Raw genomic sequence first — 20,718 nt, forward strand, 5'->3', positions numbered from 1 at the left:
GCAACACCCAGACCCATGCAGAAACAGACCCAGCAACACCCAGACCCGTGCAGAAACAGACCCAGCAACAACTGCTGCTCCTGAAAAACTAAGAAACTAAAAATCATGGTTCTGTGGGAGCTTGACCACACCCATTCGGGCTGCTTCTGTTGTTCCAACTTTAAAAAAATTCCAAGGCCTCGCAAGCTGCTCACTTTATGAGTTTTCATTAACATCTTGGTACCTCCATCTTAAAACCTGTCTCTAAAAAAAGGGACAACATAACCTCTTCAAGCCATTGCATTGGCACATAGGTTTGCAAGATGCTGCTATGAAGTCTTGGTGAGTTGCTGTTGTGTACTGTATGCTTCATCCATAAAGTGTTGATGTGAAATGAGTAGGTGGATTGCTTAGTTTTGAATAATGTTTCATAGTTAATGTCTTTGGTCCTACATTTAACAAAAGCAGATCTTACTGAATTTTGAAAACAGCTTGTTATGTCTTATGTAGTCTGGACACAGACTAGTCATAAAATAAAATTGTAATTATTGTGCAGCATTCCAACATTTAAAACAAAATAAATGCAATTCATCTTTATTATCTATCTAGTCAAAGTACATTCTGCTGAGTATGTATCTGACAATGAAACATGTACTTTAAAATGCTGTAGGTGAAAGCAAGAAAGACACTTTTAGATAGCATCTGGCATGACCTCAGAATGTTCTAAAGAGCAATTTACAATGAAAGTATTTTTGAAGTGCTGTTGTAGTTATAATGTCAGGAAAAAAGCAATCAATTTGTGCACAAGAGAATTCTACAAAAAGCCTGATGATGAAATGAACAGATAGTGTGTTTTAGTGATTGTATTTGAGGCATCAGCAGAGACCAATTAAATTTTTTAAAAAAGTGGCCAAGATCGTTTGATGTGCAATTTGTCACATAATTCCAATGAGGAGGAAAGTGGTTATAATTGCATTGCTATATGGAAATGTTTTGCTGTGCTGGATGGTCACTGTATCTTCTGTTACAGTATTGTTGCCATTGCATTGTTGTCTTCAGTTTTTGGGAATATTCTGGTAATTGTGTTGCCACTACATTGTTTTGTTGCAATATTACAGGACACATGATACAGTCAAATGTATTTCACAACTACTTCACCTTTACAGGCCCTCCCATCAAAATCTGAAATGCAATCTAAATGTGGAAACGTTACACTATTTTGTTAAATGATGAATTAAATGCTGATAGATAGTTATTTACAATTTATTTAATGTGCATTGAACAACATAACATCCTGAGCCCTACCCTAGCAGTATAGACACAATCATATAGGGAGAGAGTTAGTGATCTGTTGAAGATATTCAAACTGGCTGGTGTAGGAGTAACTCAGGGATATTTGTTAATTAGACCCAGAGATTAATGGCATCCAAGAGCAACTAAATTATAATGTATTTTAATAGGAATCCCCTAAAGGATTGATGGTGCCAAAGATTGTAGCTTCCTTAAAAACCAACTCTGCCATTACTTGTGTTGAGGCAGCCTTTATAAGTTTGCCATCTTATCACAAAGATCTCTACCTAATAATTCACAAGTAAGTGCCACGTTTTCAAAGTTCCTCAGCTACCTCTTTTCCCTAATATTTATTTTGACCTTAATTCACAGTTTAATGTTAGCCATGGCTCACTGGTAACACTTCCCATTCTGAGTCAAAACAGATTGAGACCCACCACAGAGACTTGAGGCAAAATCTCTCCCAGTACAGTGCTGAGGAAGGGGCTGCACTGTTCTGACTGAGGTGCAGTGTCTTAGATAAGACTTTACAACCAGCCCATACTCTGTCTTCCCCCTCTGATGGATGTAACAGAACCCCTGCCATATTTGAAGAATTGTCCTTGTCAAATGCACCTTTAATAAAAGCAGTCAACACAGTGTGGAGCTGGAGGAACACAGCAGGTCAGGCGGCATCAGAGGTGCAGGAAAGTCAATGTTTCTGGGTTCTAAAGAAGGGTCCTGACCCGAAATGTCGACTTTCCTGCTCCTCTGATGCTGCCTGGCCTGCTGTGTTCCTCCAGCTCCACACTATGTTATCTCTGACTCCAGCATCGGCAGTTCTTGATATCTCCCTTAATAAAAGCGGTTTAGTTGTTCTGTATTGCTTCATTGAGACTTTGTTTTATTATCTACAATGTTTGTTGGTTAAAACAATGTTGACATGTTGAAAACTACTTAATTGACTTTGAGATGTAGTGATAGATAGTATTGAATCAGTTTTCTGTCTTTTGATGTATCTTTTGGGCATTTGAGTTCAGGAAAGTGTTCAGACAAAACAGAGTGGTGCCAGCTACTCCTTACATATGCCACTACAGGTTGTACCCTGCATCCTACGGTGCATTTAATCACAGTGCAAGAAGGGAGAGATGAGGGGGCAAGTTTGTATGTTTACTCAGGGGTTCTGTTTGTTAGTTTGCTGTACTTTCAAGGTAAATCATGGAAACCCTGGGGGGGGGAAAGCATTTTTCTCAGTAGCTTTGACAAACAAGCAAGAGACTGCTGATAAGCCCAGCACTTGTCTTCAGTTGTCCTTGGAAAGTTAATAACAGAGAAAAAAACATCAGAGCAGTCCATAGTAGTTGCACTGTTGCTATGGAAGGGAGTTCAAGATCTCAGGATGACTAATGAACAGTGACCTATTCTCAAGTCTGGATGGCAACTGAGATGGAAGGAAACATGAAAAGATATAGTGTTCCTATGTACCTGCGCACTTGTCCATGTAGGTGGTGGAGTTTGCAGGTTTAGGGAGCACGGCTGAAGAATTCTTGATGAGTTGATGCAGTGCATGCTGTATATAGCACATTTTGTAAGATGTCAATAGTGGAAGCAGTGGATTTTTTTTACAATAATGACTGCATTTTAAAAATCATTTCATGGCTTCAATGTGCTTTAAGATGTAACATGTGTATTAAATCACTCCTACTCTATTTCAAGATTGAAGTTTGTTTTTTTGTCATCCTATACGCTTGCTGAAGTGAGTCAGTTCCTGGAGGTAATAAAAGTATAATCTCATGAAATACGAATTTAAACTAATGAAAAAAATTAAAGGGAAGAGTAGAAGAAAGAGCTTCTTTTAGGTTGGCTAGTACATGGTATTTTTGACCATAAATTGTTATTAAGGCAGAGTCCATGAATTCTTTTAAAAGGAAATTAAAGAGTTGCTTAGAAAAAGAGGAATATTAAATGGTGACGCAGTGTGCAGAAGGGTGAAATTAGACTGGATCATGTGAAGGAGAACACCAAGTGTAGACTGAGGTGGAATGGTATGTTTCTTTACAGAGAATTCAGTCATAAAAGAAAGAGAGCGAGTTAACAGAGATGAGAAGTCTTTAGTGTCTGGTTTTCAACCTAACATTTGATTTATTTCAGCGCAAATTGTGTTTTCATAACAAAATAAATATTTTCTAAACCTACACTTTGAAAGTCATTGTAATTCCATTTAACCTCAACATGATATATTTGTATTTAAATTTTGTCATGATAAATTTGCATAATTTTGCATACTATATATGCAAAAACAGGCAGATTTCTCCTCTATGCATAATTATTTCGAGTCCTTTAGAATAGTTGATAAATCTGTTTTATAAACTGTGTCTGCAATCTTTTGAAATATGATCCAAAGGAAAACACATGGAACTGTTTATTTTTGCCATCAGGAAAGCTGTGAACAGATGTTGTACCTCAGCTAGAGTCTGTGAATACAGGAGACTCAAAGAGGTTACAGATGTGGTTCTGTAACAGTTCTGAAGACCATGTAGTATGGGAGTCAGTGAGAACTAATATCCCTGCCCAATATTCCAGAGATGGTTTATAACTCTTACCAATATGAACCATTTAAAATATTAACCTGTACCGAATAAGTCTAGAACATGGCTAACCTGTATCATTATAATTGACTGAGAACTGCTAATTCTTTCTAATATATCTTCTATACACTAAGCACATGCAAACATTTGATTAGGAACAGGAGAAGGTCACTGAGTTCCTGGACTCTGCTCCTCCATCAAACAAATCTGATTACTCCACATTTCCACTGTCTGCTGATAACCTTTCAACCCGTTTGCTTATCACAAATCTGTCTACACCTGCCTTAAAACTCTTCAGCGAATCTGTTTCCACTGTCTTTTGGGAAAGAGAATTCTGAAACACTCATGGTACTCTGTGCGGAAGAAGAAGAAAACACTCCTTATTTCCGTCTTAAATCAGCAACACCTCATTTTTAAATAGTGACCTCTCTCAGAAGAGGAAGCATCCTTTCCAAATGCACCTGTAAATATGCCTCAGGATCTTACAAGTTTCAATCAAGTCACCTCTTACTCTTCTGAAGTCCAGCAGATACAGGCCCAGTCTGTCCAACCGTTCCAGCTGTCAGTCTAGTAAATCTTCAGTTTCTAATTTAGATACATTCATCCTTCACTAAGGAGATAAATTCTGTGCACTGTACTTAAATTTAGTCTCATCAAACCACCTGTATAACTGAAGCATTATCTTTCATAGAATCCCTACAGTGTGGAAACAGGCCATTCGGCCCAACAAGTCCACACCGCCCGTCCAAAGAGCATCCCACCCCGACTCATTGCCCTACCCCTGCATTTCCCCAATGTCTAACTCACCTAACCTAAACATCCCTGGACACTATGGGCAATTTAACATGGCCAATCCACCTAGCCTGCACATCTTTGGACTGTGGGAGGAAGCTGGAGCACGCGGAGGAAGCCCACACGGACATGGGGAGAATATGCAAACTCCACACAGACAGTCGCCAGAAAGTGGAATTGAACCCAGTTCCCTGGCGCTGTGAGGCAGCTGTGCTAACCACTGAGCGACGTGCTGCCCTGATTTTCAAACAAAAAAAATCCTTTGTGTTCAATTTCCCTCACAATAAACTATAACACTCCATTAGCTTTCCTACTTTCTGTGTTTACAGTCTACCTGTTTGTGATTCAAGCAGTCAGGACCCAGATTCCTCTGTATCTCAAAGCTCTGTCACCTCTTACCATGTAGATTGCATGCTTCTTTGTTGTTCCTCCCATCAAAAAGGATAATTTAACATTTTCCCTTGTTATCCTGTACATGCCAGGTCTTTGTCCGTTCACTTTATCTATTTTTTTTGTAGCCTCATTGTCTTCCTTACAACTTGTTTTCCTATCTATCTCTGTTTCATCAGCAAATTTAACAACTATATCTTCAGCTCTTTGATCCAAATCATTCATATAAATTGTAAAATGTTCATGTACCAGCACTGATTCCTGTCACACACCACTTATTACATATGGCTAACCAGAAATGACCCATTTGCCGCCCCTATGCTGTGGTTTCTGTTAGCAAACCAATCCTCCATCAATGTCATATTTCACTCCTACACCATGAGCTTTTATTTTCCACAATAACATTTGATGTGGCACCTTATTAAATGCCTTCTGAAAATATCGGTCAGTACGTCCACTTAATCTGCAGCATGTTACCTCCTCAAAGATCTCCAATAAATCGGTAAATTGATTAACTTAATTTCCTTTCACAAGACCATTGTAACTCTGCCTGATCACTCTTTGTTTTTAAGTGTCTTGCTATAAATATCTTTAATAATAACTTGCAACATCTTCTCTGTACAGATGTTAAACTAACTGGCCTGAAGTTTTCTGCTGTCAGTCTTCCTTTTTCAAATAAAGGAGTTACATTCACTCTTTTGATTTGATTTAATAGTATCACGTGTACCGAGGTATGGTGAAAAGTGTTTTCATACATGCTTTACAGGTGGATCGAACTATACAGTTGCATTAGGGTAACAGAACAGAGTACAGGATCCAATGTTACAGCTGCCGAGAAGGTGCAGAGAGAGATCAACATTAACATTAAAGAGGTCCTTTTAATTTTCCAATCAAAGGAACTGTGCACAAATTTAGGGAATTTTGCAAAGATAATTTTTCTTGTATGTTGAAAGGAAGACAACTAATGTTACCTATTTATAAATTCCTAAATCCCACTCAGAACTGGGCCAATTTCACATCGAATGGAAGCAGGCCTTCTAACCTACTGGCTTCGACATCTGCAAGCCTCTGTTTCCACTTCAGACCTAGCTTTGGATGCAGTGGCCCCTATCTTAGCCTGCCCCTGCTTTATTGCCATGAAAATAATAAGAAAGAGCCCTTTCAGCTGTCAGTGCGATTGCAACATTGGCAAAGACCCAATTTTCCAATCCCATCTCAAGTGTGAAAGGCTGTGTCCCTGAGTATGACTAAAGTTGATAAGACATCTACAGCAGCGCAGTTGTGAATGGTCACTTTAAAGCTGCAGTGAAGTATACAGTGCCAATCCTCTGGGGTCAGTTTTAGGAATGCTAATATTTTCTACATATTACTGACTAGGACTTGTGAACAGAGGGAAGATTCAAAGTTTGTAAAGAACACAGGACTCCACAATACAGTAAACAGTGTAAGGGATAGGAACAGAATGCAGGAAGACATACATTTGTGACATGGTTAGGCATGATATGGGCACAGTTTAACACAGTCAATCGTCAATCGATGGATATCTGAATGAAGGATAAGAAATGCATTGTGTTGGAGAAGGGGTGTAGGAATAGAGAAACCTGGACATTTGCATCCATAAAACTTAGAAGATGGCAGGACACGGTGATAAGTTTGCAGCATGTAATTCTTAAGAATGAATTCGGGCATGTGGAGTGTTAGAGTGAGAGAATCAGTGACCATAATATAATTCAGAAAGGAAATTCAGAAGTGGACAACCCTACCTGGAAGAGGGCCAATTCAGCGACTTAAGAATGGATCCAACACCAATGGACTTGAAAGATTGGCAAGGAAATCAATTGACTTAACTCCAGATCACATTGCAGCCTTGGGCTAAAACAGACAAAAGAGCTGAAGTCCAGAGATGAGAGTCACTGCCCTTGACACCACATTTGACTGAGTGTTGCATCAGAAGTCCTAGCAGAACTGGAATCGTAATAATCAAGGGGGAGAGTTCTCCTTAGCATGGCGTTATACTGGGTACATAGGAAAATGGCTGTGATTGTTGTAGGTCAGTTATCTCATCTCCAGGACATCTCATGGGAGTTCCTCAGGGTCCTAGAGCCAACTACATTCAGCTGCTTCATCAATGATACTCCATTGGTGAGAAGTGAAGATGTTTGCTGATAGTTGCATAACGTTCGGCATCATTCGCGACTCGTCAGGTACTAAAGCAGCCCATATTCAGCCTGCACAATATCCAGGCTTGGGCTGAACAGTGACAAGTAACATGCATGCCACACAAATGCCAGGCAATTATCATCTGTAACAGGGGCCAAGGTAACCAATATTCCTTTACATTCAATGGCATGACTATTGCTAGTCTATGCATTGAATCTTCCACTGCCAACATCCTTGGGGTTACCATTGATCAGAAACTCAACTGAACTTGCCATATAAATACAGTGGTTACAAGAGAAGGTCAGAGGCTACGAATACTACAGCGAGTAACTCACCTCCTGACTTCCAAAGCCTGTCTATCATCTACAAAGCACGTGTCAGGAGTGTGATGGAATATTCCCCACTTGCCTGGATGAGTGCAGCTCCAACAACATTCAAGAAACTTGACACCATCGCGCAGAGTGGCACCACATCCACAAACATCCACTCCCTCCACCACCAATACTCAGTAGCGCAGTGTGAACTATCTACAAGATGCACTGCAGAAATTCACCAAACCCACGACCATTTCCATCTAGAGAGGACAAGGGCAGCAGATACATGGGAACACCACTACCTGCAAGTTCCTGTCCAAGCCACTCACCATCCTGACTCGGAAATATATTGCCGTTCCTTCACTATCATTGGGTCAAAATCCTGGAATTTCTTCCCTGAGGGCATTTTTTTTATTCATTCACGGAATGAGGGCACCACTGGCTAGGCAGCATTTATTGCCCATCCCTAATTGTCCAGAGGGCAGTTAAGAGTCAACCACATTGCTGAGGGTCTGGAGTCACATGTAGGCCAGACCAGGTAAGGATGGCAGTTTCCTTCCCTAAAGCACATTAGTGAGCCAGATGGGTTTTTCCGACAATTGACAATGGATTCACAGTCATTATTAGACCCTTAATCCCAGATATTTATTGAATTCAAATTCCACCATCTGCCATGGTGGGATTCGAACCCGGGTTCCCAGAACATTATATGGGTCTCTGGATTAATAATCCAGCAATAATATCACTAGATTGCCTCCCCTGTGGGTCTACATCTCCAGAACATGGACTGGAACAGTTCAAGGAAGCAGCTCACCACCTCTTTCTCAAACGCAACTAGGGACGAGCTATAAATGCTGGCCCAGTCAGTGACGCCATAAGCGAATGAACAAAAGAGGAGAGATGCAATTGCAAATCTTGCAAACCTTGGGGGATTCTTAGTGCAAAAACAAATGTTGATAGATTATTCAGTTGTCCAAAGTATGTTCCTATGTTGTTGCTCTGTTTTTGGATTTAGCCAGGAATGCAAGGCTATCAGTTGGTCCAATTGGATGTGTTTGTGAATACTGGGTTGTTTGGAACAACACCCTTTCCCAAGATAATCTGCCCAGAATTAAGGCACTGATTACTCAAAACCATTTCAGCTGGGTAAGACCTAAAATCCTGAGTGGGAATAGCCCATTTGGCTCATTGAACCTCTACCATGGCTCAAAAAGATCCTAGCTAATCAGAAACCCTTTATCTTTAAACTGTACCCACTTGTTCTAGATTTCTCGTAAAAGGAAACATTATCTCAACATCTGCCCTTCAATACCTCACATGTTTCGATTAAATCACCAAATCCCAATGAGTATATGTCCAATTTGTTCATCCATTCCTGCGAGGAAAACACCTGCCATGAATCAGCCTCGTGAACCTTCTTCAAATATGTCCAGTCATATCCCTGACACCAGCCTCTCAAATGCAGCTGCTCTTTGCTGAAGTCAGTCATGACAGAGACTCCCTGGGAAGGTTTTAGCAATGTCCTCAAGCCATCCCTGAAGAGATCAAACATGTCTACTGACTCACAGCAGTCCCTGACTTTAATGAACTAAAATGGAAAAGGTTCATTTGGAAAGACATTTGAACGCATTAAGAGACTTTGTTGGGAACACACGGAGGTGAAGTCAAGGCACTGGCAAGAGCATGAACTGTCCGAACAACTCAACTATCTGAGCCTTCTAGTGCATTCTACCCCACATCTGGCAGAGAAGGTAGATCATGAATCAGCCATTTTAGAACCCAGCAATTCAGCGTGGATGTAAATCAGACTTCAGATTTTTTTTCTTTTGTACAGGGGATGTGGACATCTCAGTAGTTGGGGCAATCCGCAGGTGGACAGAGGAAGTGCTTCAGGGATACCCTCAATACCTGACTGGCAAAGTGTGGCATTCCCATAGACATCTGGGAATCACTAGCCCAAGACTGTCCACAGTTGAGGAGGAGCATCCAGGAAGGAATCAAGCATCTCAAGACTTACCATCGGGAAAAAGCAGAAGACAGGTGGAAAGTGTGTAAGGAGCACGCTGCCACACCGATGCCCCCACCCCAGCTCTTCCCACAACCACCTTCAGACCCAAGCACTGTAGAGTATGCAGAAGCTGCATCAAACTGTACAGCCACTAACAGGCTCACCCTGAGAGTGGAAGAGTGTCAACCTCATCTGCGAGGGACCGTTGATGATGATGATGACGATGATGCCTAACTGCCATAGAGAACGTGGTGGTGAGCTGCAATTCTTGAACTGCTGCAGCCCATGTGACAAAGTGACTCCTACAGTGCTGTTAGGAAGGATGTTCCAGGTTCTTTTACCCAGTGACAATGAAGGAATGGCAACATGGTCTTTTTTTCATTCATTCACGGGATTCATGTGTGTCGGCATTTGGGCCACCATTTATTGCCCATTCCTAATTACCCCTTGATCTGAGTGGCTTGCCAGGGCCATTTCAGAGGGCAGTTAAGAGTCAACCACACTGCTGTGAGGAAAGGCACTCAGAGAACCTTCAGTCCTAGAAGTAGTAATGGATCCTGATATATGTTACATAGCGAAGAAGTATTTTCCAAAGGAAATTGAATACCTGACAGTTATTTTGTTAACACTGAACCAGATTTATGTCTGAGCATTTGATTAAATGGTCACCCTGTTAAGGTTCAATTGATTTTTGAATAATGTATTAAATCGTTTAGATTGAGCTTCCATTTGACTGTGATCTAGATAATTATGATCAGAAAGGTAAATACACATGGAGGAGACCTACACTCCTGTTATGTACCCTTCCAAGTGCATCGATTCCTTAGGGGCTAGTGTGAGCAAGGTAAAAAGTTGCCCTAATACAACTGGATCATAGAGCTGCTGTCTCAATAGAGAGAAGCGATTGATGGTGGTTTAACCTGAGGGTCACCAGTCCTTAGGCGAGGGGAGAGGTTAGGAAGGAGAATCTTTCATGGTAACCTTAGTTGGTGTGGAAGCAGAACCCATGGTGTTGGTATCACTTTGCACTGCAAGCCAGCCTTCCACCCAAATAAACTATCCAATGCTATGAGTGCAAGAATAGCTACCTTTAGATCTAATTAGCGAATTCTTGTAGAGTAAACAAGATACAGTTTACTACATCTCGGTAATTATTTACATGATCTTAAGAGTAGGCTCTATATTACTATAATGATTGTTGGTAGGACCTAACCTTATGTCTGTCTCCTATGAGATCCTACTTTACTCTGCCCCAGATCCTCATGACATAATCACAGTGGGTGGTGCTTGTTGCACTCAATTAAGAGTTAACCCTTTCAAACCTTTCCAGAGCCATATACAGCACAGTCCATCTGTCTTGTCCTTACGTATGGTTCCCACATAGAATCCCTACAGTGTGGAAGTAGGGCATTCAGCCCGTTGAGTCCACACTGACCCTTCGAACAGCATCCCATCCAGGCCGACTCCCTTACCATATTCCTGAAAGCCTGCATTTCCCATGACTAAGCCACTTAGCACATCTTTGGACACTCTGGGGAATTTAGCATGATCAATCCACCTAAGCTGTGCATCTTTGGACTGTGGGAAGATAGCAGAGCACTTGGAAGAAGCCCGAAGAGATACAGGGAGAGCATGAAAACTCCACACAGACAGCCACCTGAGTTTGGAATTGAACCCAGGTCCCTGGTGCTATAATGTAGCAGTGCAAACCACTGAGTCACCAGGCTTTCTGTACTCCAAGCAGAATAAGCCCAATTTCTTTAATCTTCCCTTGTATCTAAGATCCTTCTTTCCTGGTATCCTTCTCAGCACCTATCTCTTTTCATGTATTGCCCTAAAGTTAGAATATTGCAATTAACCTTTAATGTTCCACCGAATAACTAATATACTCCTCCAGGACCCTACCATTTAATTAACAAGGAAATCATGAGAGAAAGTTATGCTGTAGGGTGGAAATTACAGAAATAATCACTGGCTAATGCACTACAGCAAGTTACTGGTTTTACAATTACTGGATCAATATAAAAATCCGATACTTTTAGTTCCCTGGCTTAGAAGGGGCAATGCCATACAAGATGAATCCACTGTTTAACAAAGCCTGAGTCGGCATATACATTCAAATTGATGAGTCCTAAAACCTCTCTATTTAAAATATAAGAATGCTTTAACTCTTATTTAGAGAAAAATCAACTGAGATTCATACCAAAAAGGGCTCAGTTATTTTATAGTTGTCATTTGTATTTAGTGCGAACTAAAGATTGGCTGTAACTTAATTGGATGAAATACATTGACAGTTCCTGGAAACATATGGGTATTCTGAAAGTTAAAATAGTTTCAATACTATTCCCTTTTTTTCATTGTCAGGTTAATGAAATTTACCACGATAAATCACTGGGAGCCCATGTAAATGTTGTGCTAGTACGAATGATTATGCTGGGATACGCAAAGGTAAGATTGAAGTCAAACTGTTCACAGTCTATCAGATTTTTGAAATTTCTATTTAACGTTTATTTTTGCTGAAATGATCTACAAGAAAGGTGACAAATTAGAAGGTGTGAGCAGGTTCATGCTGATTATGTGACATTTTGAAATATCTTACATTTCAAAATGGGACATTTTAAATTTTTCATCTTTCTTCTGTGTGGTGTATTGAATTGCAAATTATTTGATTATACCCCTATGGCAAGTGTTGAGGAGAACTGACAGCTGTATTAGATGTTCTTTCAGGATGTAGTTCACAAGTTATTAAAGTACACAATTGATTCACCTTTTCTTGCCAAGTCAAAAAAGATTTTTGTGGAGTATCACTGGGTGGAAAGTGACTTCATCTCTTACAGAGACTTGGTCATTGAGGGATTGGTGACATTTAACAATTTTGAAGGACACCAACAAGGGATGCCCCATATAATTGTCCCAGATACATCTTTCCCTTTAGGGCCACAATGGGGACAATATGGCTAGGGTGCCATAAAATCAGGCTGGCTGCTGGCATGATGTTCCAACAGCTTTCTTCTGTGGTTTGCAAATTAGGCAACATTTGGTGCATATCTCTTTGTGGCTGAGCACAGAATAAATCTCAACATGAAGCACCAAATCCTTTAGCGTGACAATTTTCTTTCTCCAAGTTAAAGGAATCCAAAATAGTAAGTTTTCTTGCAGGCATCATGTCAAATAGAGAACAAATTGGAGCATTATACAAAAACACCAAGTACTAATGACCTGATCAATGGGATAATACTTTAACAAAATGCTTGCCCATCACAGGTGATGGAAGTGCTCATTTCTGAGGTATATAGTCATTTCCTTCTTCCAGCTTTGAGATAGAGGTCTCCATTCTGTCCAGTCTCCTTTCCACTGACGTTGTCCATAATATTGTGCCTATGTCACTGATATATCAAAACGATTTCTGTCAACTTGTCTCTTGTTTGCTGGTCATCCTCAGGTCTATTGACCCTCTCACTGACCTCTCCAAAACACTTCCATCCAGTGATGATTGTACCCCCAGATCCTCGGTGAGTGTTCCCGCTCTGGTGACTCACTAGGTCATAGAGATACATTTGGTTTCTGTTTTCACTGGTTCTTTTTCAAATGGTGCTGGGTGTATATTTTCCAGTGTTCTATGTGACTTATTGGTACCTTGGAGTCTGGATGACCAAGATGTTCCGAGAGGATAATTTGATAATGGGTAACATTCAGCCTCATATTTATTAAAAGAAGTGTGCATGTTAAAACCCATGTTCTCAGCATGGAGCCTTACCAATGATGCAAAGCATAAAATCTAGGTTACAAGGTAGCTCCATCTGAATTACTGTGCTTACGCTTAGGAGAAGGATAAATTCTAGAATTAAGCTTCTCAGAATTGCTCGCATTATGCTCTGAGAAATAATGTCAGCCTAGGAGGAAGCTAGCATCACTGCCACTGTGCATGTGACTGCACATTTAAATCTGCCATCCAGTGAATTTTAGCCCTAAATTCACCCTGGAGGATCATGGAGAGTAGCAGCATACCTTATCTTGATCACAACCACCGTTGTCCAGTAGCAAACCTCAGGCCATCCAGTTAATTTCAAACATCGGAACATGTCAGCTCATGAAAACTTAACAAAACGAAATATTCTCTGATTAGTCCATCAGTTTGATCGAAAGAGGGAATCCATCTCGAAGTTTGGAGAATGTCTGCCGCTGGGCCAATTCTCAGCAAAAAGCAAACCCGAACCACTCAGAGCACCATGACCATGCCATCTTTTTAACAAGGCAAGATTTCGGTCCAGCGGGTATGCAAGGTACTGTATAAGGCTGTTGACAGGTTAAGTGAAATTAGCAAGGGATTCATTATTGTAATAGCACCAGGACTCTGCATGAAATTTTCTTGAGGGCTACTTTTTGAATATAAGGGTTTTTTTTTGGCTTTTTAGGGGCTAATTTTTATTTGCACTAATTAATGTATCAGGTGAATATGGTCATATACTCCTTCTGTGTCTGTCTTGACACATAGGGTAATTTGACTCTCAGAGAAGCAGAACTCACTATTATCCTCAATAATTATCAACCCTCCGTTCAGATTAAAGTCACAGTGCACAAGGCATGCATTGAGTTTCGAAACAATATTTAAATTGGCACCTGACATGAGGTACAAGTTAGCAACAAAGGTATTTTTCAAAACAACTCTCCTACAAATATCTTAATCATGCCTTAGAGATTGATGAGATCACCCTAATGTGGTTCCTTCACACATTCTCCAAAGCTGCAACATTTTAATCAGACCATTGCTACTCCTTGTAATACAGCTCAATTAATCACAGTTGACGTAGCGTTCATTACCACACCATTGACCGCATTTATCCACATGACGTAGCTGCAAAACTTATTCAGCTTTAAGATGGAAATTTTAGATTCCTTTGTAAGCAATTAATTATCTCATTGATTTCAAGTTTTCCTGGGTTCCAGTTAATTGAATAGTCCTTTATTGACAAGTTCACTGTTGTCTCTTTTTTGTGGCCTTTTTCCTCTTTCTTTCTTGTGGCCTTCCTCTTTCTTCACCGCTTGTAACCTCCCTTGCATTCCATCCCCTAACAGCACCTCCCTTTTCTCCTCCCAATTGTAGCCTTCCTCTCTCTCCAAACCCACCACAGCCTGTCTTGCCTCACCTCCCTTTGCCGACTCTCTGTGTCCCTCCTCCCCTTTGCAGGCTCCCTATCTCCTTCCATGACCCACGTCACTCCATGTCTCTCTTTGCCTCCAATGCCGCTTCGTTCTTTCTCCCCTGCAATGACAACACACACCCTAACCCCAGGCCCGACAGATGGCCCACCTCGGCAGAGAAAAGTGGCTGCTCCCTACCACACCACCTTCCGTCATGCCAGTCCTGGCTCTTGGAGCAAACACCAGTCACCAGCCCAGATTCCCAGAACCAGGTTTCAGCCTCAGCTGTCGGCCCTCTGGCAGATTTGTCCCAGGCACCTCCTTCACGTCCAATTACTAACTCGTCTAACTGCTGTTTCAGTTACAGATTGCTCCGCTGCCCTGTTGTTGAGGTTCACCCATGGTTTGTTCAGCATTTTGTTCCCTCTATTTGTGGGTTGACTATTCTGTGGTCAATCCTGCCTTTAAATTTTCCGAGGTATTCTGAAGTCTATTCACCGCCACCCGGCCCCGTGGGCTCCTTCTATTTTGAGTATTGCCTTGTACAGAGAATTACAATCTAGGCTTTTTAAAAAAAAATCCTTTTATGGGCTTTTTTTTCTTTAGAAGAAAGTACAGTTCTTTCGGCAATGTACAAAAGAAAGCTGAAACTTTGCCTAGGAAGGCAGGATCTGGCTGCACGGTGACAGGATATGGACACCATATGATGTAATGGCAGAGCCTGCTCTCCATAATCATAACACTTGGTCACAATAAGGACAGATCTTGCTATATAATGCTCCCACGAAATGCCTTGGGACTTTTTGTTATTTTAAAAGTGCGATATGGAGACAATATTAATACACCACAATGTCAGGACATGGTCAGCTAAATTCAAGACTATGGCCACTAAAACGTCAGGGCAAACTTACAACAGTGACAGGCTCCAGTCATGACAGGGGCTAGATCTGGGGACTGTGATGGGATGAGGACCTGGTCATCATGGGAAATGGATTCCATCCCAAAGAAACCAAACCTGGTCACCACAAAGGAAGAAATTGTTAGCAATTCTGGCATTTTTGCAAATTCCAAAATTGTTATCTTATGGCAGAGAAGTACCCTGGAATTAGCTACAAGGCATCTAAGGACTGCAGCAATTCAAAGAGATTTGGAATAAATGCAATGCTGCCAGGATCCTGAAAGCACATCTTAAAAAAAGAAAACAATTCACTGTTTCACGTTTTGGCAGTGTTTCTGTCTTTGATAGTTGAGACCTGTTAATAGCAACAAATCTGTCTGATGTTCCGTATGGTCTGCGCTATTGATCCAACATCCAAACCAGAGTCACTATTTGATCCACGCGCTAGCTATGAGTTATCCCTGCAATGTTTCATCCATGTTGGGTGTCATTATTTGAAAAATAAAAATGTACAGGATTACACAGAAAAAAAAACGAAGTAATGGTACCAAATAAATTGCCCTTTCAAAGGGCACACACAGAAATGATAAGTCAAATGGCTTACTACTGCATTATGACCATTTGATGGACCAGTTCTTAATTTACCTTCCCAGCCAGTCAAAAGGCAGGCAGTTGCAAAGGACCTTCCTGCCACTTATCCTCTTGTTTCCCAACCTGACTGAAATAATTCAACAGAGGCTAGTATTCTGTCACCAAGTCACCGTTAATTTACACGCAGAAAGTGCATGACACTGATTCATCTTCCTTGTTAGCAGCTCTCAGAGTGAGCAGAACCTCCTGTTTATATCTGTCAGTCAGGGCTCCCTGATTGGGGCTGTTAACCTGGTCCAATCAGGGAACACATATTCTCTGAGGTCCATCTGGCTGACCTCATTGCAGTCACTACATCCATACCCTGCCATCCAGCAGAATCATAGTTGCTCCTTCTCGCCTGCAGAATGGTATCTGAAACCACAATCTATTGCAAGAATGCAACATCTGAGCAATAACTGACACCCATAAACTTACACATTTGGGAGAAACAGGAAAAAATAGTCTCAGGATGGGTGGGCTTATCTGAAGACTTAATATCTAAGCATTTCCTCCATGATGAGTTAAAGGTCATCACACAGTTAAAGTACACACACAAGAGAAAAAATGTCAACACCACTTTCCCCTTCTGCTGCTGAATATTTGAATGTTTAGTTCTCCTGATACTTGAACAAACATCATTCCTTTTTACCACATCATGTCTGGCTGTGGACCTCTCAATCCCATTCTTTTTTGTCACTCCATGCTGACCCAAAGCTGTCAGCCTTTAAATGATTTTGTAGCCCCTGAGAATTGAACTATTTTAATACAATTCAAAACCAAATTTGTTTCATTCGTAATGATAGATTTTGTTTGCTCTTAGAAAAGTAAGTTGTTAGACACAACAAGCATTTTGATTGAGCTTGGCCTTATGTTTTCTTCACATATGAACCTTTGCTCTCCAGAAGTACACCTTAATGTTCCAAAACTCCCTTGTATGGAATACATCAATGTGCTGTGCTTTGGGGTCCTGATGTTTCAAGCTTTAAAGATGAAATTAATCACTGCTCAGACCTTAGCTGGAGTATTGCAACCAATTCTGGGAATGACACTTTACAAAAAAAACACAAAGGCTCTGGCAGGGTGACAGGGGAGATTTATCAGAATGAAAACAGGAATAAGAGGATTTAGATATATAAAGAAAAAAAGGACATAAAAAGATATGCAGGAGGCAAGAATCATCAATTCTGCTCGTCAAGCATTCTTCACTCTCCAATAAGGCTGTGATAAATCACATCATGATCTCAACTCCACTTTCCCACTTCCCCACAAAGCCCTCACACACAGGTCCCTCTGCATTTCAGACCTGCCATGACTTTTAGCTTCAGAAGAGAAAATTCTGCCCAATTTGTTATTTCAACAACTTCCAGGCTCCTGAGCTGTCAAGATTCAGTGGTTTGATGACCGTGAACGCTGATAGATTTGCCTATAAAATGGGGGTCACTATATTGTCCTCCTCTGATATTTTAAAGTTGCCTCTCCAAATGAAATGACAAACCCAGTGGTAATGCTTCAAACTGAGCTGGGACAGTGAGATAAATAGGGCACTTCAGTTTCCACTGAGTCCTAAATCGATTTTCAAAAGGAAAACCTTAAAAAAAGGGAAAATCCCAAGATCTAACCTTTTAACAAGGTCGGATCTAAGACATATAATTGCAAATATGCCCCCAGGAGAGGAAACGCTTAAGCTCCTGTATGCTTTACTAAACAGGCTGTATTTCATTAATATGTCTGGATTTGTACCGAGGAACCAAAAATAGTCACAGAGGGAAATGCTATCAATCTGAACTGCTGTCATTTAAACACTGTGTTCTCACTCCAATTCCCGAAATTCGAATTCTCACAAAAATATAAAGGACAGATCTACTTCTTTTATTGATTACAAAATGCTAGAGGAACAGAGATTTGTAAACCATCTCACAGTATAAATCATTCCATATGTCTGTGCTGGGCAACAAAGGGGAATTCTTTGCTTCCTGAGTTACATTCCCACCAGTCAACCGACCATAATGATTTCCATTTGGAGATACTGAACCGCATTGAGTCCCAAATATTTTTATGCCAGATCAGCTGAAAGGATGTTCCTGTTCACATCTACGAGTTCTTCATTAGTGTGCATTGTCCAGCAAAGCAAGCATTAGTACAAAACCAAGGAACAGTCTCAGAGGCTGCACTAACCTTCTCACTGCAAATGTGCTTTGACATTCTCTCAAGAAATTATCATAAGAATACAAGGTTTTCAGAATTAGGAACAGGCCAAAAGGCCCAAAAATGCCACTTCATTTGTGGCCTCAGACTGAGCCAACCATGGCTGCTGTTTCTAACCTCAATACTCACTGCTGTGGCTTCACAACATTATTATTCACTGGCATCTTCCCCAGGCTCAGCACTTACTGCTGCCTTTACTTCAGCCTTGCTCCTCACTGATCCAGTCTTCAAACTGTGGTTCTGTGTCCATCACTGTGACTGATCAACTTTCTGTATAACTCTTAGCAGCGTTTGTTCAGCCTATGTCTTTTTCACTCCCATTGTGGCATTTCCTTCTACTGCATTTGAACTTCTTTTTTCTCACTTCTGAGGTTTTATTTCTCATCATATTGGAACAATTTATTTTCCCTTCATTGAGTCTGAAATCCTTTTCTCATGGTCTAACTTCTCTCTCAAAGTCTACTTCTTTCTTCATGTCTCCATGAAGATATCAACATTAATCCTCTTTGCTAATTATTCACTTGAGATGCAGGACTACATCATCATAAACTTGGGCTCATCCAAAGGTTCCTGGCTGTGATCTAAATTGTGCCAAGTCCAACTTTCCCATTATGTATTGCTCACTAACCTCCATCAGGCCCTAATGGATGGCACTGTAGCTCACTGGCTAGCACTGCTGCCTCACAGGACTATGCACCTGGATTTGGTTCCAGCGTTTGGTGAATATCAGTGTGGAGCTTGTATGTTCTACCTGATTCTCCTTGGTGCTCCAAAGATGTGCAGACTAGGTGGATTGGATGTGGTAAAATGCAGAATAATGGGGTAGGATGTGAGAGCTGGGTCTGGGTGGGATGCTGTTCAGAGGATCAGTATAGGCATGATTGATGGAATGGCCTCTTTCATCACTGCGGGGATTCTATGATCCTCCTGATCCTGGTGACTTTGCAATCCGTCAGTGAGTCAGCCAGGTTGAGGCCTTTCTGTGTGACAGAGTTGGAATGTTCTATCAGAAAAAACTAGTGAATCTAATCTCAGTGTTCATGTTACCAGAGGAAACATCACCTGACACCCTGCCGACTCAGGTGGCATCCCACCTGGATGTCACCTTACCATCTCTCACCTCAAGTCCCCACCCGGTGCCCACTTGCCTCACTTAACCACACTCACTAACAAAGAATCATGAGTATTAAATAGGAAAAATTAATCTCACTTAGAGTTATTGAGTGACAATGTCATTGAATGTTTAATAGAATATTTATAAAAAATATGTAATATTTACAACCAGCTAATAACAATAACATTAAATGCCAAAACAAAACAGGAGAAAATATCAAAGTCCATGTGAACCTGTAAGCTGATACAGGTATTTAATTTCCCTTGCAGTTTAAATCCCTGTGCTCTCTGCTCACCCCTGACTGTTCTGTATAGTTTTTGTTTCCATGCCAGGGAAGGAGATATTTATTTTAGAGGGAGTGCAACAAAGTGTCAGATGCACAGTCTGTTGTTGACCTTTACATAACCAATGAATGCCCACTTGAAGTCCTCATTTTCTCCTGTCAATATTTATCCAGAGCATCCCATCCAGACCCATCCCCCTACCCTATCCCTGTAACTGTGTCTAACACACCTAATCTACACATTCCTGGACACTATGGGCAATTTAGCGTGGCCAATCCACTTAACTTGCACATTGTTGGACGGTGGGAGGAAACCCACACAGACACAAGGAGAATGTGCAAACTTCACACAGACAGCCACCCAAGAGTAAAATCGAACCCAGGAAGCAGTGCTAACCACTGAGCCACTGTGCCACCCCCGTTGGGGCAAGGGCCATGCTAGGCTTTATCCCTTCTGGTCCATATGCAAATCCACAGACTCTGTGCATGATTGGTTCTTCATGTTCCCAGAGCAAGAACGTGCATCACCTACCTCCCAAGGATAAATTAGAGAAAGGGAAATAATTGAGTATTTTTAAGGGTGGTGTAATTGTGGAGGGGTATGATTACAAATGGATTGAGACAGCCACGCAGTAAAACACATACAGGACTGGATTTTCATGGAATTGGAGAGAGTCTGGAAGTGGTTGGTACTCCAGAGTTTCTGATTTTCGCCAGTGCTATTTAAGGGTGTGAATGGTATTTGTCCATGAACCTGTATGCTGTATTGTGAGCTGGCCTGCTCTATTCAGGGGATAGACCTCCATAATGTACATGGCATAGAGACAGCTTTCAAAGGACACAACATCTTATGGGTGTCATGATCGTAGCTTGGATGAGAGAACCGTTTGAAAAGCTCAGAAGATCTTACCCATACCCCTCATGGTGAGCTACGCTTCACATT

General features: G+C 41.1%; 1 protein-coding gene across 1 annotated transcript in view; it reads left to right on the top strand.

Moving 5' to 3' along the window:
- The window catches only part of LOC125487688 (A disintegrin and metalloproteinase with thrombospondin motifs 3-like), a 107,363-nt gene that overhangs the window by 84,797 nt on the left and 1,848 nt on the right, over positions 1–20,718 (top strand). The window contains exons 3-4 of the mRNA XM_048619768.1: positions 11,865–11,948; positions 13,627–13,783. Of these exons, the coding sequence (XP_048475725.1) occupies positions 11,865–11,948; positions 13,627–13,783 (241 nt within the window). The remainder of the gene's footprint in view (positions 1–11,864; positions 11,949–13,626; positions 13,784–20,718) is intronic.

This window comes from Rhincodon typus, chromosome 3, assembly GCF_021869965.1.
Source record: "Rhincodon typus isolate 14 chromosome 3, sRhiTyp1.1, whole genome shotgun sequence".
Taxonomy (NCBI): Eukaryota; Metazoa; Chordata; class Chondrichthyes; order Orectolobiformes; family Rhincodontidae; genus Rhincodon; species Rhincodon typus.